At 39.6% G+C, this 26353-nt stretch overlaps 1 protein-coding gene and 1 pseudogene across 2 annotated transcripts; both read right to left on the bottom strand.

The window, feature by feature from the left end:
• Positions 1-1682: 1682 nt before the first annotated feature.
• Positions 1683-3942, bottom strand: LOC112296573 (nuclear speckle splicing regulatory protein 1 pseudogene; annotated as a pseudogene).
• A 17456-nt stretch (positions 3943-21398) lies between these two features.
• CFL2 (cofilin 2) lies at positions 21399-25977 on the bottom strand. 2 transcript variants are annotated; one of them, XM_024551326.4, is made up of 4 exons: positions 25514-25977; positions 24142-24449; positions 23948-24024; positions 21399-23868 (listed from the first exon to the last, which is right to left on the bottom strand). In XM_024551326.4, exons 1-4 carry the CDS (start codon positions 25514-25516, stop codon positions 23756-23758), a joined length of 501 nt encoding a protein of 166 aa, XP_024407094.1. In that variant the 5' UTR covers positions 25517-25977; the 3' UTR covers positions 21399-23755. The 2 variants fall into 2 exon arrangements, with proteins under 2 accessions (XP_024407094.1, XP_053784620.1); XM_053928645.2 differs by having other exon boundaries at positions 25509-25687.
• Between the last annotated feature and the right edge of the window lie 376 nt (positions 25978-26353).

The following is a 26353-nucleotide window of genomic DNA, read 5'->3' as shown; positions in this document are numbered from 1 at the left end:
TGCACTGGCGTTAGACTCCCTGAGACACTTATTCTATGGTTACGTAGGAGGAATGTTTTTGTTGTTAGGAAACCCATGCTGAAGTCCTTTGGGATAAAGTGTCACAGTGTCTATAATTAAATCTGAAATGGTTCAACAACAAATGAAAAATAAAAGAGAGGGAGAAAACAAATGCAGTGAAATTCAACCAATAAATCTAACTGAATATCACATGATAGCCCTTGTACTACTTGCAACAGTTTGATATGTTTGAAATTTTTCAAAATAAAAAGTTGGGGAAAAGCCACTCTACTGATTCAAGCACTGTGTGTGTGTGTGTGTGTGTGTGTGTGTAGGGAGTATCATGGTTTAAGTTTATATTTAGAAATTTTCGGAAGTATAAGCATTCAAGAAAGCAAATGTGATCATTGTCTATTTAAAACCTCTAACGGTTGGAGCTGCTCTGATGCGTGGAAGGGCTGCTTAGGCGTGCTGCTTCCTGAAGGCAGGGCTTGCTCCCATCCTGCCTGAAGGCCTCTGCCATTTGGCAGAAAGCCCTGTTCACTGGCCACATGTCCCGTCAAGGATGTGGGCTGCACGCTTCACTGCAGTAGCCGGGTTCAGATACAGGCGTGGTGAGCTTGGCTCTGTTCTGCCATTGACTTGCCACGGAGGTGGGAAGAAGTAATGCCTTGATCCTGCCAGTTGCAAGGCTCTGTTTTAGGCTTTTGCATAATCACTTCTTCCCACTTACACAGCCTCCTGGGGAGGTTCCTGCCCTAGGGGAGGTGGTAGGAACCTCCCCAGGATGCTCCGCCACCTACCCCGTCATTCCCAGCAACAAATGAGAAAATGAAGCTCATGAGTGGTTAAGTTTTAGCCTAAAATTGTAAAACGGGGTAGGTGGTGGAGCTGAGATTCAAACCAGGTCTTTCTACCAGAGAAAACCCAACAATTGTTACAGAGTTGGTCTCCCTGACTTCACACTGTCCTGACTGGTCCACGATGCCCAAATTGTCAACCTGGTTGTGGAGCCAATTTGCCAATTTGCTATAGAGAAGCCGAGGTCATGTAACTGTGCCCATGGAGTAGAGGGTTCTCCAGGTTTCAAAGCTGGCCACTATGTTCCTGACACAATTCAAGCCGGTTTGGCTAAATTATTTCCCGCTCACAATCATGGTACGAACAGCCCCGGGGGGTTCTGCTGTAGCAGCTGCATTTCAGAATGTGACTCCCGTCAGTGTTTATTTGCTCACCTCTCTTTAAGCTAGCGACGTTAGGGCTTTGCTTTTCCTTTCTGTTTGATTCTATTTAATTAAGTACAAACATATCACTATTTTTATTTTCATTTAAGCCAAGTATGCCTGAGCCAAAAAGTGAAAGATGTGTATCTATCCGTATTTTATGCTTTAATACAAAATATAAAGTGTAAACAATACTCTCTATGTTCAAATCCACTTAATTTTATCTGAAACACAGTATTTATAAAACAAACAGCTCCTGCAACAAAACCAACATTAGGAAAGTTGTTTAAATTATTTTTAATGGTTATAGTGGAGCTAATTGTCCTCATAAAGTACCGACTAGGATTTAGCACTCTTTCGGTTGTTTGAATGCAACCAGGAATGTGATATTGATAAGTAATTATTATATGTCAGTTCAGTCAAACATTGAGGATAAAAGGAGTGACTTTTGACTTAACCCTAAACCAAAAATGAATCTTGAAAATATAGTTTACCACTTCTAACACACTCCTTTATGTGTTCACACAGCGTGTTCCAGGAAGTCATCACCTTCTTGCTCAGTGTATGCCTTTGCAGTAACCCATGCCTGGCCAGGTAACTGTCTCTAGCTGACACTACAGTTTCTTCATTGCTCCGTTTTGCAAACTTGCTCAGTGTCTCGTGTGGTCTCTCTTGTTCTTTGCCAATCTCTTGGCATTCCTCTGTGACTCTGTGTTTTGCTCCCATTGATGTTTCACAACTAGAGAGTTTCTCTGGGTTTCTTTCTTTGTCCTTTTCCATGTTTTTCATTTTATTGGATCTTTCCTGGTCAAGAAACCTATCCTTCGCCCTAGATTTCTGTCTGCTTTCCTTTCTGTCTTGCTTTCTTTCTGAAGATTGAACACTTCTCATTTTTCTCTATCTCTGTTTTCATATCATTCTTTCTTTGCTTTCATATGTTCTTCCTTTTCTTGGCTTTTCTCTTCCTTCTCTCCTCCTTTCTCACCGTGTCGGTCATAATCATTTCGTTGCCTATCTCTTTCTTGTTTTCTTGTGGGATATTTCTTTCTGTCTTTCTCCCTTTTCCAATCTCTGCCATTTCTTTCCCTTTGGTCTCTTCCCCTCAGTTTATCTTCTTGTTCATGCCTCTTCCAATGGGAATCTCTACGACTGGCCTCTCTGTGCCTATGGGAATCTTTCTTTTCTTTTCGGTAATCACGGTCAGTGTAATAGTAGTTCTCCTGGTCCCTGGATTGTCTCTTTTGGGGCTTATCTTCCCTTTTCTCATGTCCCCCTGACTTGGAACTTTTTGTGTGGCTTTTGGTACCACGTTCTCTTTCTTCACTAGATGACCACGGGTGAGTGTGTTTCCTGTGATGCCTGGAGTCATTCGCAGAGGTCTCTATGCTCTTTTCCCTTGTGTAATTCACTTTCTTATTTCCTTCCATTTCATCATCTTCACTGTCATTAGCATCAAAGTCACTGCCTGCATCTGGGTTTTCCTTTCTCAACAGTTTGGAGAATGCCTTTCTCCTGTGGCATCCTGTTCTCTGAACTTACTCATTGGAATAACCCTTTGATTCCTTCTCTTTTATCCCAGACCTAGTTTTGAAACCAGAAAAGACACCAGAGTTCGGGCTGCCTGTCACTACCAAACCCAATAAGCAGAGACAGGGATTGAATCTTTATGGGCACTTTATTCAGATGGCTGGTGATCTGAGAAGATGGTGGGTTCATACCCTAGTAGACCATCTTAAATTCCATTTAAAAATGGCCCTTTTTATAAGGAGAACAAAGTATAGGTAAGGGGTTTGGAATTCAGGGAAAAGTTAATTGTATTAAAAACAACAAATTCAGCACTCTCGCCCCGGGCGGTGGTCTTTAGCTGTGTCCTGGGCTGTGGTCACCTCACCCAAGTACAATAGCTAGGATATCATCTTGAATTGCTTGCGGTCCTCCTGAGGAACAAAGGTGGAACTGCTTATGGTCTCCTGGAGTCAGGGTGGGTCATACCTTCAGTTCCTGAAACAAAAGCTTTTACATGCATTGATTACAAGCTTATTAGCTATTACTTAATCTAAAATTTTCCAACTCTTAAGTCCCCTATCAGCTTCACAAAAGCTGCATGTAGGTACTTCCTCTTCACCAACTGCTTGATTTAATAGATGCCTATAAAATCCACCGAGACCTTTCTGCTTGGTTACATCCAAACGTGCTTTGAGGGCAGCAGCCCTCTTTTCTCTTTCCTTCTCTTTGGCTCTCTATTGCAGTTTTTTCTTATAAGCATTTGTGCCGTCACAAATGCCTCTTTATCATCAAACTCTCCCTTTTCCGTTTTCATTTTCTCTGTATTTTCTTTTCCATTCTTTTTTCCTGTTCCTTTTTTTTTTTTTTTTCCTGATCTCAACTGCTTTTAATAAGTTGTGAATATACGTGGGTTTTCGGGCTTCTCCCAGAAACAATTTGGGATTACTTTCTTTCTTTCTTTCTTTCTTTTTTTGCACTTCACCATAAATACAGTCATATTCATATATGGTGGAATCTTCTGCAAGGGCCTTCTGGATTTCCAGTTTGGTGTGTTCCATTGCTTGCTTTTTAGCAGCTTCCCTCCGAAGGCTTTCATTCACGGAGGTCTCATCATCATCAGAATCCCAAACACTGAGGGATTTTGAAAAACAGGGAGCAACTGCTGTGTTTCCTTTGGCAAAATAAGCCCATACTGCCTCCCCAGAATTGCCATCTTGCTCCCGTCTCCACTGAATGTCTGTTTTTGCTTTTTAGAAAGTGACTCAGGAATTAATTTTCTCATGTTCAGTTATCTTGCTTCCTACAGCTGACCCTCCAGGTCCTGTAGTCCCTCACATTTTCAAAGTTCTGGTGCCTTTAAACTAATTTTTTTTCTTTTTGAAAATATAATTGAAACTAGACATGGCTTAATCTTTGTTTCTTCCTTCCCAAGGAAAAGCTTTTTAAAAAATTTAAAGTGAGGCCCTGGCTGGTGTAGCTCAGTGGATTGAGCACGGGCCTGTGAACCAAAGGGTTGCCAGTTCAACTCCCAGTCATGGCACATGCCTGTGTTGCGGGCCTGGTCCTCAGTGGAGGGTGTGCTAGAGGCAACCACACATTGTGTTTCACTCCTCCTCTTTCTCCCTCCCTTCCCCTCTCTCTAAAAATAAATAAATGAAATTAAAAAAAAAAAAAGTGTCATCTTTATCAGATCAAAATGTGTAACAACAGCTACTATTTACTGACATGGCAGAAACTGTGCTAAATGATTTATGTGAATTTGCTTCCTGCAACAGCCTTGCCGAGCCTTAGGGGAGGTTAATAACATGCCGAGTCACTCAGCTGCTGGTGACAGAGGTAGAGCGGGAACTGGAACTAGACATAGCTAACACCAAAGTCCACATTCTTAATTATATCTACCTCCTAATTACAAAAACATGTTTATTGTAAAAACATTTGGAAAATACAGAAGGTCTGAAGAATAAGTAAATTCCCCTAAAATCCTATCTACCAAGATAAATCACAGTAACATTGTTGTCAAACTTTTTCTTCACTACGTACTAGTGGTCCCTCATTTACAGGGGATGGGTTCCCAGACCCGCACTGGGTGCCTGAAACTGCGCATAGTGCGAAATCCTACATACTCTATGACTTTTCCTATACATACATACCTATGACAAAGTTTGATTTATAAGTTAGGTGCAGTAAGAGATTAACAATAACTAATAATTAAATAGAACAATTATAAGAAATACTACTACTGTAATAAAGTTGTGTGAATGTGGTCTTTCTCTATATCTCTCAAAATATCAGAGTGCACTGTGCTCACCTTTCTTCTTGCGATGATGTGAGATGACGAAATGCCTACCTGATGAGACGACATGCGGTGAATGGCGTAGGCATTGTGATGTTGCATTAGGCTACTATTAGGGTTACTTGAACACAAGCCCTGGGATACCAGGTCAGTCTTCTGACAACCTAGCTGGCTGCTGAGTGACTGACAGGCTGGTAATGCATGCAGTATATCATATACAGTGCGGATATATGGGACAAGGGGATGATTCATATCTGGGGTAGGATGTAGGGGACTTGCTAGATTTCATCACACCACTCATACTAGAACAGCATGCAATTTAAAATTTCTGAATTGTTTATTTCTGGGATTTTCCATCTAATATTTTCGGACCAAAGTTGACTGTGAGTAACTGAAATTGAGGAAAGCAAAACCTTGGGTAAAGGGGAACTACTATGTATTTTTTGCATGTATATATATACTATACATATTTGCATATAATGTTAAGTGAAAAGCAGAAAACAAAACTAAATAGAATAACTACTTGTTTAATATATGTGAAGTGAGCCCTGGCTGGTGTGGTTCAGTGGATTGAGTACTGGCCTGTGAACCAAAGGGTTGCCAGCTCAATTCCCAGTCAGGGCACATGCCTGGGTTTCAGGCCAGGTCCCCATAGGGGATGCATGAGAGGCAACCACACGTTGATGTTTATCTTTTTCTCTCCCTCCCTTCCCCTCTTTCCCTCACAGGGAATTATTCCCTCTTTACCCTCCTCCACCCAGCATTACCCCACTCCCTCAGGCAATCCCCACCATTGTTTGTATCCTTAGGTAAGGTGTACAAGTCCTTTGGCTTCTCCATGTCCTTTACATCTTCATGGCTATTCTGTAACTACCTTTTTGTACTTCTTACTCCCTTCGCTGTTTCACCCATCCCCTCATACCACCCTCCCATCTGCAACCATCAAAATGCTCTCCATATCCATGATTCTGTCTCTGTTCTTCATGTTTGCTTAGTTTGTTTTTTAGATTCAATTGTTGACAGGTATGTATTTATTGCCATTTTATTGTTCATAGTTTTCATCTTTTTCTTAAATAAGTCCCTCTAACATTTCATATAATAACGGTTTAGTGATGATGAACTCCTTCTTTTTTCTTGTCTGGGAAGCTCTTTATCTGTCCTTCAATTCTAAATGATATCTTCGATGGGTAGAGCAATCTTGGCTGTAGGTCCCTGCTTCTCATGACTTTGATATTTCTTGACAGTCCCTTCTAGCCTGCAAAGTTTCCTTTGAGAAATCAGCTGATAGTCTTATGGGAACTCCCCAGCAGGTAACTAACTTCTTTTCTCTTGCTGCTTTTAAGATTCTCTCTTTATCTTTAACCTTTGGCATTTTAATTATGAGTGTCTTGGAGTGGGCTTCTTTGGGTCCATCTTGTTTGGGACTCTCTGTGCTTCCTGGACTTGCATGTCTATTTTCTTCATCAAATTAATGAAGCTTTCTTTCATTACTTTTTCAAATAGATTTCTAATTTCTTGCTCTTTCTCTCTCCTTCCAGCACCCCTTCCAGCGAATGCTGAACCTATGAAGTTGTCCTAGAGGCTGCTTATACCACCCTCATTTTTTCAGATTCTCTTTTCTTCTTGTTGTTCTGATTGGTTGCATCCTTATTAACAGTGTTTTGAACTCGCATGTGATAGAGTGCTTGTCTCTATTCCATTTAGCTCTTCTCTGCAGTTTTGATCTGTTCTTTCATTTGGGCCATGTTCCTTTGTCTCCTTGTTTTGGCAGCTTCCCTGTGTTTGTTTCTATGTATTAGGTAGAGCTTCTTTGACTCCATGTCTTGGCAGTGTGGCCTAAGGTAGTAGGTGTCCTGTAGGGTCCAGTGGCACAACCTCTCCTGCCACCCAAGCTGCATATTTGAGTTGTGCCCTTTGTGTTGGGCTGAGTACACCCTCCTCTTGTAGTTTTCCCTTGGTTGCCATTGGCAGGTCAATGGGAGGGATTTACCCAGGTCAGTCAGCTGCAAGGACTGGCTGTGACCACTGACCACCACACTCTGCCCTCTGTGGAGGATCAGCTGTGCAGGGGCAGGGTGGTGGTACTCCAGCGAGGCCTGTAGCTGTCCATGGGTGTGCAGGCTCTGGGGTTTCTCCAGTGGTGTAAGTCGAGGTCAGCCCCCACCTGTGTTTTGCCCAGGGCCACCTTGTTTGGCCTATAAAGCAATCTGAGGAAGCTGCTACTTGAACTGGGCTTGGAGATTCCCATGCTAAGCCAAGCTGTGAACATAGGCTGGCTGCTGCTAGTGCTGGGCCTGGGGCTCACTGAGGCCAGTTCTTGCTTGTTTGATAGGATTTATGAAGTTGTGAGGCTTGAGCCAAGACCAGCCATTCATAGGGAAAAGCAGCTTGGGTGGGTCTGTAAGTTGGGTGGGGTGGAGTCCCAGGGGAGCTCCAGGGTGGGGTAAATAGTGTTAGTCACGTTGCTAGAGTCTCAGATATGGCACCAGCTTGCTGATTCTGTGACTGTGGGGTAGTGGGGGAGGGTTCAGAAAAGGAACAATGGCCTTTTCTCACCTTGATACCAGACACTTCAGTTCAATTTCTCCTGTATGCCGCTGGTGCCTTTCAAGCTCCTATCCCAGTGCGGGAGCTCAGAGGGAGTGAGTCCGTGTGTGGGTTCTTTAGGAGGAACTGCTTGGGGCTCCAGGGTTTCTTCCACGACTCAATCCCTGCTGGTTTTTGCAGCCAGAAGTTGTGGACACTTATCTTCCTGACACTGGAACCCTGGACTGGGGGACCTGGTGTGGGGCTGGGAGTCCCCAATCCCAACGTATCCGTCCCAAATTTTTAACCACCACATGTGGATGTGGGACCAGCCGGTTCTTCATCTGTGCCCCTTCTACCACTCTGGATGGATGTGGTTTCTTTAATTCCATAATTGTCAGACTTCCATTCAACTTGATTTCCTTTGGTTCTGAGTGATGGTTATTCTATATTTTGGTTGTAATTTTGATGTGGTTGTGGGAGGTGGTGAGTCATGTCTGCCTACACTGCCATCTTGACCAGAAGCCTTCAAATGGTGAAGCTTTTGAATAAAGACTCCTTTCCTTTATCATCAAACCTTTGCCTTTGTAATTTTGCCTAGACAGTGGCAGTAGGTATCAGGACCCCAGTTGCTGTTCAGTAACAAAGAGACATTTTGGAGACAATTGGGGGAATTTTAATATAGATCTTGCATGAGATTATACTAGCAAATTGTTAATTTTGTTAGGTGTCATGATGGTCTCTCTGACGCACAGCTAGGATCAGAATCTCAGGTCCAGGCCCAGTGGGACTCTGGCAGCGGAACCGGGAGCACATGACCCTGCGTCTCACCTGCTCTATGTCACCGTCCAGCAAGAAACCGACCTTTTCTGATGGTATTTTTGGTAAAATTTCAATTCTGGTTAGTTGTCTTTCATAGCTCCTTCCTCAGGTCCCCACACAAAATGCGAAGTTGTGAAAAGGGCTGAATTAGTAAATAAGATTTCTTATTTTGCTTTATAATAGCATATAAGCTGAAGTTCCTGGTACCTTAAAAAAACATGATTTTATGAATCAATGTCACCCCAATAAATTCAATAAAAGTGAAAAATAACAGTTGTGATGGTTTAAGTTTTACCTATTTTATTTCCTCTTAATTTAACCCTTTATAGAATCCATCTTGCTATTCCTAGTTATCACCCTAATAAAGTCAACCAGAAATTGCACAGCTGGATCACCACAGTTGGGATGGTCACCTGCCTAGTCCACTGACCTTGGTCCAGGAATACTATAGAAAGTAAGATCCACAAGTCTTTACTTATATCTCCCTTCTCTTATCTTGATGTAGAGCTAGAAGCCCATACACAACATTTCTAAGTATTGGGGAAAAGCGGAAAGGAGGGAATTCACATTTATTGAGTAGCTACTATTGGCCAGGTATTATACATTATATGAACTATTCTACCGATGTCCACTCATTTAACTGGTGATAAATATAAAGTATTAGTTAAGAGGGCTGGCTCTAAAAATGTAATGAGAGCGAGAGTTGGGGGGGAAGGTGGGTGTGGAGGAAAGAAGTAGGGATGTAAAACTGGCAAAATATTAACAATTATTGAATTTAAATGGAGGTTATACATGTACTCTGCACAATTCTTTCAACTTTTAAAATTTTTTCACAATTAAAATAAAGAATACCCTCAAATAGTTAAATAAAGTTATTACATAACCTAGCATATGACTACTAGGTATATAACCAACAGAAGTGGAAACTTAAATCCACACACACAAAATCTTATACACAAATGTTCATAGCCCCATTATTCATGTGAACAAAAAGTGGAAACCACCCTAAAGCCCATCAACTGATGAACGGAGAAACAAAAATCGTATAGCCACATGATGGAATAGTATTTGCAAATAAAAAGTTCTGATATATGCAACAATATGGATAAAATTTGAAAGCATTATGCTAAGTAAAAGAAGCCAGTAACATATCCTACGTATTTTATCCATTTATATAAAATGTCCAGAGAAGGTAAATCTATAATAATGGAAAGCAGATTAGTGGCAACCTAGGACTAGAAGTGGAGGATTATGGGTGGAGTGCTTGTTAAATGGATATGGGATTTCTTTTAGGAGGATACAAATGTTCTAAAATTAGATTACGGTGATGCTTACATAACTGTGAATATACTAAAAACTGCTGAATTGTGCACTTTAAATGGGTGAATTATATGATGAATTATATATCTAAATAAAGCTGTTTTTGAAAAAGAAAAAAATAATGATGAGTCTGGAGTCAAGACTGGATCTGTATACGTCTGTACCACTTCTTTGTCACGTAGTACTGGGCACGTTGTTTAACCTCTAAGCCACAGTTTCTAATATATGAATACAGGAATAGTGGCACTACCACTAGCCTCGTTTGGGGAAATAATCTATGAAATAATTTATGGGAAGTGCCCATAGTAAATGTTAGCTAAATAAATGTTAGCTATTATTATTGATTATCCAACAACCCTAGAGTTTTATTCTTTTCCCATTTTAGGATGAGCACTCTGAGGCCCACACAAGTGAATAGTTTATCCAGGATCGTGAACCTAGTAGTCAGTAGAAGTGGACGTTCAGATGACACATGACTGTAAAAGCCAGGCTTTACTACCACGTAACTTTGCCTGCCAGAGAAGATGTATTGTTTGTAGTATGTTATACCTTTATAGAAGGTGCTTTAAGAATCATTTAACTGTTTATGAGAAATCAATATGCTAAAAAATGCACGCGTAATTCTGGCATAATGTTATGCCAAAGTGGTATCATTTATTTACTGTCCTCTAAACATCTTGAGCGTGATCGTCTGACATACAGGGGATCGACAGATCACAGTTGGGCTTTGTGAGAAACAAGCAGACTTTTCCCCTATGCACGTGATATTTCTGAGTGGCCCCAGGATGTCTTTTAGAGCCAGTTTAATGAAGTTAATTATGTATTATCTAGTCAGAAATTTTCAACTTTTTTTCATCTTATGGCACACATAAACTAATTACTAAAATTCTACAGCACACCAAAAAAAAAAAAAAAAAAAAAAAAAAAAAAAAAAAAGGGCCTAGCACAAAAAAACGCCCTTTTTTAAAAATTACAAACTCTTTTATTATAAAACCATAAGCATGTAATTCTGTTACATAACAATATCACACTCAAGCACACCATATGATGTTCTAGGTGAAATGTTCAAATTGCTGTTCACCTCGTGCGAGACATTCCCACTCAAGCAAACCTTACTTCTGCAGGACCCTGTATATTTTTGCCGATCTAACAAAAAAATAGGTATAATTTTGATTCATTCACACCAGACAGCTATTTTTCTGTTGGCTGTTGTCATTTTTTAAATTTGACAATCTAAGGGAAAAGAGGTCAGTGCCCCTGACTAAATAGTCAGGAATTGAATATTTAAAAAATTCTTGTGGCGCACCCATTGAAAATCACTGATCTAAGTACAGGACTACAGGACTGAACACTTTCCACCTTTTGTTACAGCTATTGACACATATTTCCTCTCTTCTCAGCCAAGCCCCTTTAGCACAGTCAAGGATGCTAAACATTGAATGTATTTACTGAATTATTTTTGAATGAATGAGTGGATGAAGACATACAAGCCACACACTTCAACAGTCATTGGCTCTAATGTGGCAGTAGATTTTCCTACAGATGTGTACTTCATGCTAAGGACCAGATGAAGAGTAAGACTTTAACAAACAACTATGAACAACTTATAAAGACTTAAAAACAATTACTGCTATTCCCCCAAAGTACTGAAAGTTCCCATTTAATCACCTCTATGTCTACTCCACTCCCCAAATCATATACACACACATAGCTGGGATTTTCCTGCTTCTTCCTTAAAACTGTTAATAATACCTGATTAAGGTGAACAATCTAGCATAGGATAGACAGGAGCTGTGTAAGCTGTGTAGATGTGAAGAGCCTTCCAGCTGCTGTGGAAACAAGTCTGGCTGAATTCTCAAATATAGAAGTCTAACCTGCCACACCCAACTGGACCCGAGTTTTACACCCCCTCAGAGGGAAATTACATGCCTGGCACTCAGTGCTGTGTCTGGCACACACTAAGCATTCAGTAAATGCCTGTTGTATGAATAACTAAAGTTGTCTGCTTTTCTTTGGCTTCTATTCATATTGTCCACATTTTATATTGGAATTCTCATTTTTGCAGGCACCGATTTGAGTTCCACTGTGTGGTCTAGGGGCAATGCTGTAGATGAGAAAATAAAAGGAAAGTTTGAAAACAGTCCAATTAGAAAAACAGAAGTGACTTAAAAAAAAAAAAATCCCAACAGTTCTTTTATACTGAAATATTATCTTAGGGTTTGAGCTCTGTGCGGGTCAATTCAGTTCTCTTTATTCTGTGGCCATGGTTAGTCCCAAACCTGTTTAGCCTTTTTTTTTCCCATCAAATTCTCAGGTTTGTTTATAATAATGTATTGATATGTTATTAATAAAAAACATTTTTATTGCTTTACATAAATTACAAGTCAATTTGTTCTTTAATTAGAAAAACATTGGTTATTTGGATGTTTCTCTTTCCTCTTCTGTACATTAATTTTTTTGTTGTTTAGTCTTTTGTTAACGTATACCCTTTAAGAGTGAAGGGAAGGCAAAGCAATAGGCAAATCTACCACCAATTTTGAGAAAACAAAAAACTCAAGGCACAGCTCCTACTAAGTAAAAGTAAGTGATTTCATCTCTGAATGCAGAGAACGGCAGTTCAATGCACTCAAAGATTATGCACCTCTCTGATAATTCTCTAATGGCAAAATAAATATCCAGAGATTGAGGCAGGATATTCTACTGTAAAATCTGGAAACACAGACCACTTAAATCCTCCATAGTGCACATGAAATTTCATTCATTTGTTCAACGACCTTTTAATTTAAATACTTTCTATGTACCAGAAACTATTTTAGGTGCTGGAGATCCAAGTCAGGGCTGAAAAGAATGTGCAACATGAAGAATATTAGGAGATAGAGGAGAAAGTTGCAAGAAATAATATTGGTAGGTACTTTCTCTCAACCCTATAAGCCCTGTAGAGTACTGGCTCTTCTCTCTTCCTTGATAGATAAGCTTCTTTTAAAAGTAGTCAATTCCTCTACTACTGTATAGAATTAAGAATAAGCATTTAGGACCTTTAATAGCAATTTGATCTGGCCGCAACATTCAAGCTTGTTACCAGCACAGTTGTCTTGTTGAACGTAATATAGATCAGCTTGGTTATCATCTAGATCTTAGGGTACCTCGCCCCTGGCACGAGTGGTATTCTAGTCACAGAGCAGGGCTGTCATCAGTCCACAACACATTGCAAATTACAGACACTGTGCTTCCCCACAAACGTTTGAAAAGCCCTGGTCTCTACACCAATACTGACTCCACTGATCTCTTGTTCAGTCTTCAAGTCATTTCAATGTGGCATCTGCCCTTCCTGCTCTGCTAAAAATGTGGTAGGAGCCTGATGTGGACTTCGGCCCATGGGGTCTGTGTGTTGTGGCTGCGATGAACAAATTCGCACAGACTACAGAAGTCCTGTGGAAAAGGGATGGCATGGCCGCTAAGTGAGAGAGTGCACCCCCAACTCCTGCCTGGACAGGCTGTTATTGATTTCCTGGGTACATTACATCGAGGATGGTCCTCATTTAGTATGCACAGGTTTGCTATAGGTGATTACCTTTTACAGATAACAAAGGAAAGAATGTTGCTAATTACTTCAAAGAGAAGGATGTTGCAGATCAAGGGGAAAAGTGGTTGAACTGGTTACACTCCACACTTGGGAGGTTTAGCATAGATTTTAAGAAGTTACTTTAGAGATATGCAGTAAACATTTGCTGCCTCAGTTCAGGGTGAGGGAGTTTTACCAAAAGCAAGCCTCATAGCAGCCCAGGTACAATGCAGGCCTGATTCCCCACGGGAGAACCTGTCCGTGGGCATGGGTCCTGTGTGCCGACCTTGTTCCCCATCAGTTTTCCCAATCAGGGGCTGGGCTACATTGCCCACAGCACGTAGAACGGTCCCCTATAGGAGCCCTGGCCAGTGTGGCTCAGTTAGTTGGAGTGTCATCCCATACACCAAAACACTGCGGGTTTGATTCCTGGTCAGGGCACATACCTATGCTATGGGTTGCATCCCCAGTGGGGGCGCATACAAAAAGCAACCAATCAAGTTTCTCTCTTACATGGATGTCTCCCCCCACCCCTTCCTCTCGCTGTAAAAGCAATGAAAAAAAAATGTCCTCAAATGAGGGTGAAAAAAATGCCATAGGAATGGTCACTGACTTCCTTTACAGCCAAGTTCGATGAATTCTTTTTTTTTTTTTTTGCCCTCATCATATGTGATGTCTCTGTAGCATTTGACACCCTTCGCTTCTGTAACATTACAGAAGTGGCATTCCCCACCTACCCAACAACTCCTTCTGTCTTCTTTCCAGGCTTCTCTTCTGCCTGCTCCCGGCCTGTTTCTCTTCCCATTATACATTCACACAGGTTATTGCTGGACAATCCCATCGATGTTCCACAGCTTCAACTATATACTGTTGACTTCTAAACTCCTATCTCCAGTGTTATAAACTCAATGCTGCATTATACATTAATGTGCTTAGAACACTTAAAAACAAATCTGTTTTAAGGTAAAAAAGCAAGTTAAACAGAGAATTTTTTTTTTCATTAAGTTTTCAAAATTATACATTATTTAGCTCGAGAAACCTTTTTTAAAAAAGATTTCATTTATTCATTTTTAGGGAGAGGGGAAGAGAGGAAGAGAAACATCAATGTGCGGCTACCTCTTGTGTGTCCCCACCAGGGACCTGGCCTGCAACCCAGGCGTGTGCCCTGACTGGGAATTAAACTGGTGACCCTTTGGTTTGCAGCCCACGCTCAATCCACTGAGCTACACCAGCCAGGGCCCATTTTTATTCCAAATGAAATTTTATATGGAATTCCAGTATATAAAACAAAATAAAAGCAGTTTCTTTGAAATGAATGTGAACTATATCTATTCAGTTTTTTACTTACTGGGGCTTCTCGGGTAATTGCTAAACTGGTAATTTCTTAACTTGGGATCTTTGGACTTCTAAAGGATCCATGGAAAGAATTCAGGGAACCATGAAAACTTACATCTTTCTTCTAACCACTACTTGAAATCTACCAGTTCCTTCAAGTATAAAATATAGGCCATAAACCACATAGTATCAGCAGTCACACATCAGCAGTTTCTCACACAGGGAGAAATCACAGCCACATCCATGCAGCTATGTCAAAGTATAATTTACATTCATTACATATAATGGTAGTTATTACACTGCTACTAGGTATTGTTATGTAACATGTTAAGGATACATGTTAAGGATACATGTTAAGGCATCACAACTTTAATGATATACAACATATACATTATTAATATGAAAACATTATTCTGCCCTGGCTGGTGTGGCTCAGTGGATTGAGGGCCAGCCTGCGAACCAAAGGGTTGCTGGTTTGATTTCCTGTCAGGGCACATACCTGGGTCACAGGCCAGATCCCCAGTAGGGGGCGTGTAAGAGGCAACCACACATTGATGTTTCTCTCCCTTTTTCTCCCTCCCTTCCCCTCTCTAAAAATAAATACAATGTTTAAAAAAAAAAAGAATTAAAAATGTTCTTTAATAGAAAGTGATCTTTCGGATGACCCGAAAATTCCATTTTCTGTCACCAGCAGAATGGCTAGGCTTTCTCTAATGAGTAGATGATGTGACAAAAAACTTGCTAAATTCCTTTTAAAATATATGATCCAGGAAATTAGCCATGGCTTATATTGGACAGACGAGAATCCTACAGTAAAAGCTCACATGTGGAATAGTGGAAAATACAACTGTGATTTTAAAAATACAACTGTGAAATAGGATATTTCATTTCAAAGATGCTATAGCTACAGTAGTTTTAAAGTTTTTCTTATCTACTGAAACCAGTTATATGAAAATTACTGCAAATCAGGCTCATCAATCTAAATTCAAGTAGCACACCTGTGACTTTTTAGTCAATAATATATTTCATGCTTTCAAAATGCTTTTATTAAAAATGTTTTTCTTTCACATTTAGAGATTTCCTGTTGTATTTTCTGAGCCAATTTGATGCTTAAATAACCTTAAATGTCAATATTAAAATATAACTTTTTCCAAATGATTAAAACCTCACACCCTTTAATTACGAAATTAATTAAATCTTGTCAATTCTCCTACATACCTCTCAAATACATTTGCTCCAAATATACTTGCCCCTGCCTTAATTCAGACCTCCCCTCCTGCCTTCAATTTCCTCACCCTCTCGTGTTTCCAATACGATGAGGTGTGTGGTTCCACGATCATGCCACGCCTCTGCTTAAAACTCTACTCTGGCTCCTCATTGTAGTTTTCGTTTGTTAGCACGGTATCTGTGGCCCTCAGTGACCTGGTCATATCCACCTTCTGCACTTCTCTTCCCAGTGCTTCACACTAGATGAATCAGCCGTCGTCAACTATTTGCAGGCCTCTGCACAGCTCTTCTTTCTCCAGACCATTCTTTTCGTACTGACTTCTGGTGAATTCCATCATCCTTCACAACCCAGCTCAAACATTACTTCTATAAGGCCTTCTTGAAACCCATCCAACTTCAAAATTAATCTGTTATCACATTGTATGATAATTGTTTATATGCTTGCCTTTCCTATAGCACTGTAAGCTTATGAGACCATAAAGGTGCTTCATGTTTGTTGAACTGAACTCAATTTGATTTAATGATCTGAGTAATGGGGAAACAGAACTAAGTTTCCAGAGTGACTCACCGTGGCCAGGACGATCATGTTTCTCCACAGTAAACATAGATCTTATATGTCTTTAATCACAGGGATTACCAGACCCTCTTGGAATAGCACACAAAACATAAACTCTGAAATATAAATTGTTTCTGGCTTACTGCAAAACGTATACATGATGTTAAAAGAACGGTTTATTTAGTTCTCACTGTGCACCAGGAACTAGCACCTATTAAATGTTACACACCCGTACCAGGAAAAGCAGGGTCCTAAAACACTGGCAACTATTTTGTGAAATAATTCCTTTTGGAAACAGTAAAAATTATACCAGAGTCGCCTATTCAAATCCCAATAGAACAAAAGTAGATGGCACGACAAATACAGGGATATTTTGTGGCTTCAAGTATTTATGGCAGATGGCACCAAGTCATGCAGCAAGCATTCAGGTGTATTATCTTCAAGATCCAAATCTACTTTTCTGTAACTAGGGCCATAACAAAGTTCTTTTTCTGGGATGAAAAACACTAGGGAATTTGCACAAATAATACAGGGTTTGGCAAAAAGTAGGTTTATAGTTGCGAGTGACATTCTTTTGAGTTAATAATCATAACCTGTATGTCTTTTTTTCCATACGAACTATAAACCTACTCTTGCACACCCCTGTATTTAAGAATAAAGTCTCTCCTCTTACCAGCATACAAAAATAACTTAAGACTAATTTTAATTACAGGAATATCAGTAATAGTAGTAAGAGTTTAACACTAGTAACTTGTCCACAGTATTTAAAATTAGCTCATGATTTAACTTTCTTACTTGTTCTTTTATTTTGTGGAAGTTCCACATTATTTTTGAAATAAAACCAAAATTATTTTAAAGAATATCAACCAGCCCTGGCTGGTGTAGTTCAGTGGATTGAGCACGGGCCTGTGAACCAAAGGGTCATTAGTTCGATTCCCAGTCAGGGCACATGCCTGAGTTACAGGCCAGGTCTCCAGCTGGGGGCATGAGAGGGGCAACCACATATTGATGTTCTCGCTTTCTCTTCCTTCTTCCCTTCCCCTCTCTAAAAAATAAATAAAATCTTAAAAAAAAGAAAAAAGAATATCAACCACGTTAGCTTAGCACATTTTTTTAGTGTTTTCCTATCAGAATGTCATTAGATTTTCTTTGTTTCAATCTAAGGCCCATTTTTTAGAATTCTATTCATTTATTCTAATCATGCCAAGAGAATATCTAATGAAATAAAATATCCAGCTCAGAAGGAAACTTTTTGTTGCAATGACACTGAATTACACTTCAAATACTTCAAAAACTTTTAAGATTTTATTTATTTATTTTTAGAGAGGGAAGGGAAGGAGAAAGAGGGAGAGAAGTATCAATGTGTGGTTACCTCTCGCACACCCTCTACCAGGGACCTGGCCCACAACCCAGGCATGTGCCCTGAATGGGAATCAAATCCATGACCCTTTGGTTAGCAGCCCGTGCTCAATCCACTGAGCTACACCAGCCAGGGCTAAAACTTTTTTTTCTATAGCCACGATACAAGATATTAATTCAGTCACCTGGTATTTCTTAAAAAGTGCTGTACTATGATAATTATAAAGCATTTTTTCTTTAGCAGGCACATAAAAAACAATACCAAAATGAGGGAAGTACTGCTAAATCAACTTCATGACAAATATAATTGTAATGCAGCAATTATTCAAAGTATACATATTTACTCAATGTGTAATAGTATTAAAAACTGTAAATCAACTATTTTATTTTAAAAAAACAGTTAAGCTTAAAAAAACCCTGGTTATTCTGAAATCTAAATATATTTCAAATTAGTAAAATGGTTAATACTAGTTTTAATTCATCCCCTTCACCTTCATATGACTTTTTGAAATGGAAACTATAAAATTTATTTATGTTCCTTCTTAACACAATCATCAATAAGCAGTAATGAATAAAGGGATATCACTCTTTCAATCTTTCATCAATAGCTATTTTACAAAAAAGGTAGAAGCCATAATTTAATCCTTATGTACAATTCTTTTCCACTTGTTTCATATCAGATCTTGTGTGGTATGGCAAAGTTTTATGATTTAGAACATAATTATCTTCTCCAATTTTTACAAAGCTGTTTAATTACGCTAATTTGGGAATGCCTTTCTTTTTATTTGGTGACTTAGTTTGCAGCTAATCAAAAAATAAAAATAAAAGGCCCCATCAGCTCACAGGAACACACAGAAGGCTTTGGGCCATATGCCCAGGAATTTTATGATTCATTCAGTTAACTATCAACTTCCCAAAGGAAATATTTGAAATTCCACTATTAAAAAATATATAAAACGAGCAAAAAGTGCTACAAGAAAATAGTATTCATTAACATGAGTGTTTTTTCATTTCAGTGAGAAAATTATACTTTTGAACAAAAATCTGTTCCAAAATTTTGTTATGCCAAACTACTAAAATGTTGTGTATACATAATCAAATTAGCTGTCAGAAGTCAAGAATAAATGAGAAGTATTTATATATCTAGATGAAGAGTAATCATAGCTACTTTGAAGTTAACATGTCGGGGTTTATGTGAAAAAAATCTAAGGCTAGAAAGAAGTGGCATTTTACGTTTTTGAATATTACTTTGCTTATCTTTGAATAATTTTAAAAAGTTGATCAAGAATAAATCTTTTTAATGGAAACAAATTCCTCTATCTGCCTTTAATGATACAGGTAAAAAGGCAAATATGACTTATTTAAATATTAATGATATTTTAGACACCTTGCTGAGGAGTAATAGCTCTTTTATCTACAGCTCAGCTATCCTACATACCTTAGTTATAACCCAAACCCAGAAAGTACACTAGAGTTCTTTAAACAGCCAACAGAAATGTTAGAAGGTTCATGTACTTAGGCATTTTGCTCTCAAAGGTAACTTACTCTGAGTCTATTCACTTGCTTAAACACTATTCTTAACAAACTTTGCTTTCCAAATCCATACAAGAAGCAACAATTATGTGAAGCTACTATAGGCAAAGCATACTGATAATAGCAAAATGTAGTATCTGAGTTTATAAGCCTGAAAGTCAAAAGGAAAGGTACAAAAAAGAAAAAAGGCATCAAAAGCCAAAGTTGACCCTTCTAAGGTTACTTAGAGCAATCATTTATGTACTTCCGGAGACTCTCAGTCAGCATCCTAGTACATTATGTAATTGATATTGATGATGACCTTGAGTCTTCAATACAGTTCCTTCCATTTAAGTATACATTTTGGTATCAGCCTGCTTGATAGGGTGATCACATCTGGTTTGCTTGGGACTGCCCCCGCTTAATCAAGCCTGTTGTCTGGCATAATTATTACTAGCTCTCCTTTTCACTCTCAAGTGTCCTGTCTAGACTACAATTTTCAAGGGACATCCTACTGAGTATTTACAACATGCCAGTACTGTTTATTCCAGGTGCCTTCATTTACCCTCATGATCCTATGAAACGGGGTATAATTATTATCCCCTCTTTATAGATGAACTAAGACTCTGAGAGGTTAAATGACTTTGCTAAGATTGATAGTAAGTGTTCAAGGCCTACATGTGACTATCCCAAACATCTGATACCAAAGTCCTAGTACCTAAAACACTGTAATACACGGTACTGTCTCTCCTAGTAAGATAGACATGGAAAGGGGGGGGCGGGGGGGGGGGGAAGGTAAATATCCAAGTTTTTAGAAGGATTAAGAAGTATAAAAAAAATGAGGTATTAGCTTTCTGGAAAATGTCTATGCAGTCCTTATGATTCCATAATCTCATAAACTCATAATACTGAAACATCTAAGAAAATCTTTGAAGGGTAAAACTATAATAGTTCAAATTTTTGTGAGTATGGCTTTCTTAGGAAACAGTATTTCTCTAACTTTATTTCCTCTTTTTACTTCAAAATTATTTGGGGAAAAAATAGTATCTAATAGGTCACATGCGAAAAAGCTAACTGCGCTGAAAAGATTAAGAGTCTTCATGAACATCAACTCAAGAGGCTACACTTTATACTTCCTTCTGTGAGATTAAGTAGGTTACAAAAATAAAGAGGTTCAGAGACTTGTAGTACTTATTTTTAACAGGATTTTCTATCTACTTAACTGTACTTATTTAGAATGATTGAAATTATTACATTTATATAGTATTTTCCTGTTTTGCAAAAAGTATTTCCATATTTGATCCTCAGCAACCAAGTATGGTGGACAGATACTCATTCTCTATTATGAAGAAACTGAGGCTCAGAGATTAATTTGTGCAATTATGACAGGAAATTGAAGTGGAGTGACGACTCCCAATTCTATGTGGAAAGAAAGCAATTACTTAAATGCTTGAGAGTAAAAGAAAAGCCTCCGACTTCCTTATTGGCTGAGATAAAATACAGAATATCTATGCTGTCTGAAAAGCAGTATTCCCTGGGGCCTGCCTGTACCTCTCTCTAGTAGCTTTACTAGTCATAGAAAAATGAATACTCGTTTGTTTTGGATCTCAAACTATTATTAAATTTGCAAGCTAAACCAGGACCTATAGAGAACCAGATTATTTTTTGAGTGACAAACGTTAATAATGAAAGGTGTTCTCAACCACTCTGTGATTTACCATTGCTGAAATTATCCCTTAAAGTGAAAACTTTTAAAACAATTTTCTCCCAAAGCTCATTTGCCAGATTCCATAAATTAGCTGCTACAAAGGATCTAATGTCAGAGAAACTCCAAACTAACAAGAGGCTTTTCTTCCAATCTACAAAAAGGTACATTAAACACCCAATGCTGGCCACATTATTTTACATAATGATGGAAAACAACAGCTGATAGCCAGTTTGGGACAAATGCCAACTGTCCCCACTTGTCTGACAATGTTAAAAAATTAACTGCTACAACACTCAGTTTTCAAAGAATATTACTATCTCTAAATGAGAAAGCATAATCAACTAAAGTCCTAAAAAAGACTCAAAATAATGGTGCCTCTTTGATTTGCAATATTAGTTTTAAAAATTTTAATGTTCTGAGGTATAAGTAAACACATCTCAACAGCTTTATATATTTTCATATATTTTATTTTTTTAACACTTAGAATTTTGCGAGCTAGCAGTAAAATATTGTCCTCAATATTTTACTAATTAGCACCGTATGCCTTTAAAGCTAATTGGAAGTTTCATTGTAAATGACTAAATAAAATGATCATTTTAAATGCCAAATCAGTCTCAAGTAACATGTGAACTGTTAATTTTATCATTATTTTTGGCTTTATGTGCAAAGATGTATTTCAAAGATGAACTTAAAGAGTCAAATCAGTTCTGTCAATCTAACAAAATCAAAGTACCACAGTTTAAAGCAGTATTTACTCTCTGAAAGTATTATATAATTAAAGAGGCACATAAGTTGAGAAACCAGCTATAAAAACAAAAGATACTACATAACTTATTTAGAGTTTCTTATTTTTTAGAAAAATGAGGAAAATTCCATGGTACAAATATCAGTTACACATATGGTTTAGTGTATGCCAGTATCTTCATGCTTTACTTAGGAGTTTGGCCTTACCAAAAAGCCACCAGAATTTTCAGGGTAATTCACAGGGACAGCTGGAAGCCTGAAATAAAACTGCTCAGTGCAAAAGATCCCAAGCCATTCATATAATTTTAAATGAAAACCTAGACATTTAACTCCTATTTGTTTACAACAGAAAAATCTTATGAAAATGTGGAAAAATATCTAATTATATTCAAAATACTTCCACACATTAAAAAAAAGGGGATTTTTCATTTCCTGTTTGGGGATAAGAGCATTCTTCAGAGCTATGGGGTTAAGGGTTAGGTTCAAAGCCACGACTGACTGCTTACTAGCATGCCTGTTTTGCATACCAGTAGAATCCAGTCCAGTTTTGCCATTTGTGGATAACTATGACAAGATACAAAAGCATGTGTTTGCCATAAATAGCTCTGGCTAACAGCAAACTGCTCACACTGTGCAGATCAAATTCTCTATAAGGAGAGCAGTCTGGACCACAGCCAAATCCCACTCCTACTGTTTAAAACTGCCTATCAATTCTTTTTTCCCCAATTAGTAAAATATATTAAGAAAGAGTAGCTCAAGTGATAAATATGAGAAGTATTATTAAACTCGTGAAGGACATTTTACAAATTATTTTCATTATAATCAAAGACACAATAAGAGCTTCCTTCTTCTACTACTTAGAAATGTAAACGTGAATTAAAAAATAACCACCCTAATTTATCTAGAAAACAAATCAGGTATTGAAGAGTATTTATGTTCAAGTGCGAAAAATAATAATTTCTGATTTCCATATTAACACATAATAAATAAACTAATGCTTATAAAAGTACTCCACTAAATAATATTTTATATTAGTTGGCTTTAGGATAGTGTATTTTTTAAATCAAATAAACCCAACAAACTGGAAAATGTCATGCACGAATGCTGTACAAAAAAATTCTTAAATGACCAGTGCAGAGATTAATAATAGCATTTACCTAAGAAGTTGCTGCACATAACATTTGCAAAATGTCCAAGGAAAACAAGGCAACGTTCTGTAATATGCCACAATTTTTATTGCAACGTGGCCATTTTGTGAGGGTGGGGAGTTTGATCTCAAAAACGTTCCATTTAAGGCTCTTTTATACAGAAATTGCCATCATGACTGATAAAATCTCTTTAGTGTTGCAAGACTTACATGGTAAACATAAAACTCCTACACTTACTCAGTAGTGTACACTCAATGGAAAACGAAAAGGCATTAGTAACAGCTAGTTCTTTTAAGAAGGTATGCAGGTAACAGGAATGAACACTGAGGTACTAGGATAAGTTGATGACACAGTTAACACAACTTAATTGGCATTCCTTTTGGGGCGGGGAGTTAAACTCAATATAAAAAGTGCTTTCAATGCATAGTGTTATATCCGTGCTGCCATGTCACAAAAATAGGCTTGCCAAGGCAGGTGAGGTGTATGAATGCTGGAGCCTCACAGAACTGCAATCAAATGCAACTATAAATAATACTGAATAAAGTTTACCATCTGACCAGTGGATAATACTTTCAAGGCATTCAATTAGCTTACCCTTTGCAGTATTCTAAGCTATTCACATTGACAATCACATTCGTTGTAGTGCTTGCTGCAAGGGAGGCGTATAACCAGTTGTTTTGGCTAAAATATCATGGGAAGGCATTCCTTGGGTTCTACATCAAAGTAACAGTATTAAACAGTCTAATGGCAATCACTGATAGGCTGCTTACATGAATGGTATCTCCTTCATTCATTATGTTGGAAGGACCCAGTGGGAAAAGGAAAAAAACAAAAACAAAACCTAATCCTATTCCAATTGACTGAGCTCGAGAAATGAAAGCTCCTTAAGATCCGGATGGCACTTGACTGTCATTTTATAAGGGTTTTCCTTCAAGTGAAACTACTACGTTGCCTCCCAACTTCTCTCCAAGAGTCGAACGGTCCTTTATGTCATCCAAGCCATTTACTTGCCACTCATGTTTAATACCTACAAAGAAAAAAATCCCATTACTTTATTATAGTTAAGAAACAATAATTCCTCCGCACAAAACATTCAGTGTTTGTACCTGTAAATTTCTTTTTAATGGCATCTTTAGAGCTGGCATAGATCATCTTGCTTTTTAAAGGTGCACTTTCAGGAGCCCTACAGAAGAAAACACAATTGTTGAATCCCAATGAAAAGAAACACAAAGGCAAAACCGACTATGTTAATAACAATCCTTGCATTTTAAAAGTACTTTTTTCTTTTGTTTTTACACACCAGAATATAAATACTAGGTCTTCTTTCTTAGACTCTTTTGTTTCGTATGTGGCATCGTACAAAGCATATCGGCAATCATTCAGAGGTAGCAACTTCACAAAAGATGTGTAGGGGTCCTCTACAGTATCACCAATGTCACCCACCAAGATCTGCTTTGCTTCCTCTACAATTATTTGTCTTTTGTCATCGCTTAAACAGAAGAGGACGGCTTTCTTTCTTTTTTTGATCTCCTCTTGTGTAGATGATTTCCTTACTTTCATATCATTAAAAACTTTGATGACTTCATCATTCACTGTAACTCCAGAAGCCTAAAAATAATAATACAAAAAAAAAAAGAACAGTAATTCAGAGCAACTATTTTGGTTTTAACCAAAATTACTATTTGCTTAGAGAGGATTCACGGTAGTCTGGATATCAAAAATTGCAACTTTCCATGCAAGTAGTCCAATCAGATTTGCCACGTTTTAAGTATCAGTATATGCTGTACCTAAGGATTCTAAGTCATCCTTCCCCATTCATCTTTTCTGAAGTGGTTTGCGGGCTGAAGTAAATAGAAGGTAGAAGGAAAGGGACAAATACAGGCTGTCCCATCCCTGAAGTGTTTCCTCTTTCACTGGGTGATGTCAGAGCTTCAGGAGCAGCAGTAAAATACCTTCTGTATTGTGTCAACTCTGCAGGCCTTAAAAAAACACTTTAGGATTTCAGTTCATGCTTCTACTATTTTTTTCTTTAAAGTCATCCTAGCCAGTGCCGTTTCCTCATAAGGAAAGAGAATCAAGTGTAAACTCCAAACCGCCCACAGCTTCAACAGAACTGCCTCACAGCACAAATGCAGACACCAAAATAAACGGATCTAGTGTAAAAGCTTTTTTAGCGCCAGAAAGCATTTTAAGACTTTTCCCACCTCCCTAACCTCCCTCAAAGGATTTTTATTACAGGCCATCCAGACCCTCACCAAAGCATCCAGCAAGGGCTTCAGAACACGCACCAATTTTAGATCGCGCCAGTGAAGTACAATTAGGCAGCTAAGGGCAAACACGGCGTGAGCGAGCGAGCTCCGCAGCGTCCCGCGCCCCGGTCGCCGCTCCCCGTGTCGCGCCGCCTCCCGCTCCGCTCAGGCCCCGAGCCCCGACCCCTGCCCCGCGCCCGCGCCCGAGCCCGACCCCAGTCCGGACCTTCCCCGCCCCCCGGAATCCGAAGAGCGGCAAGGCCCGGGTGGAGACGGAGTGGCGCTGCCGCAACGCGAAAGCGCCCACCTTTGAGGCCAAAATCAGGTTAAAATGGCGGCCTCACTCCCAGGCCCTGCAGGGCCGCCTGCTCGCCGCGCCCCGGCTCCCGGCCCCCGACCCCCCGGCCGATACTCCCACCTCACCATAGTGCCCCCGACTGTGGTGGCGGCGGCGGCTGGGGCTCCGGCTCGGTGGCACTGGGAGGAGGAGAAGGAGGGGCAGGCGGACGGCAGCGAGTGCGGAGCACGCCGGGAGCTGCGGCCAGAGAGGCGGCGGCGGCGGCGGCGGCGGCGGCTCGGGGGGCTGCGGGCGGCCGGCGGGCGGTCACGTGGGCACGCCCCGGGTCGGCCCTTCAGCCTCGCGGCCCCGCCCGCGTCCTCGACCTGACCCCGGCGCGCGCACCCAGCCGGCCCGTGGACTGCTCGGCGTGACCGGCACTCGGAGGCCTGGCAGAGCGGCCTCTCGCCTCTGGGCACCACCGGTCGCGTCCGGGGATGGCGCCCGGCTCGTGGAAGGGCGTCTCCACGCTGCCTGCGCGAGGGCGCTACTCCCGGGGTCCGTGAGGTTAGGGGAGCGGCGCACGCAGGTGTCTTTCTTTTCCACCCGAGGTTTCCACCGGTAGGGGCCGGATTCCAGCGATTTGAGTCATTTTGGAAAGCCTCGGTGCACAGATGGCGTGAATTGTCAGATCTCCTTCCTCCAATGAAATGAGATAAACACTCAAGGGGGTTGCCCAGTTGATTGAATTACTTGGGGAAAAACAAAATGATGAACAGGTGGAAAATCACTTCCCAATATGTGGTTGAAATAATAGGGGAAAAAATTGGTAGTAACATCCCTCGGTAATAATATCCTTTTATATATCAGACCGCATAGGAAATGGACTCTAGTTTCTGCTAGCAGTCTTTTTTTCTTCATGAAACCCCAGTTATGATAGCTGACATCAAATTAAGTGGACCCAAGGTAATCCCCGTTCTTGGCAA

This window comes from Desmodus rotundus, chromosome 7 (genome assembly GCF_022682495.2).
Source record: "Desmodus rotundus isolate HL8 chromosome 7, HLdesRot8A.1, whole genome shotgun sequence".
NCBI classification, from domain to species: Eukaryota; Metazoa; Chordata; class Mammalia; order Chiroptera; family Phyllostomidae; genus Desmodus; species Desmodus rotundus.
The sequence above is the reverse complement of the archived record's forward strand: the minus strand, read 5'-3'. Positions and strand labels throughout refer to the sequence as shown.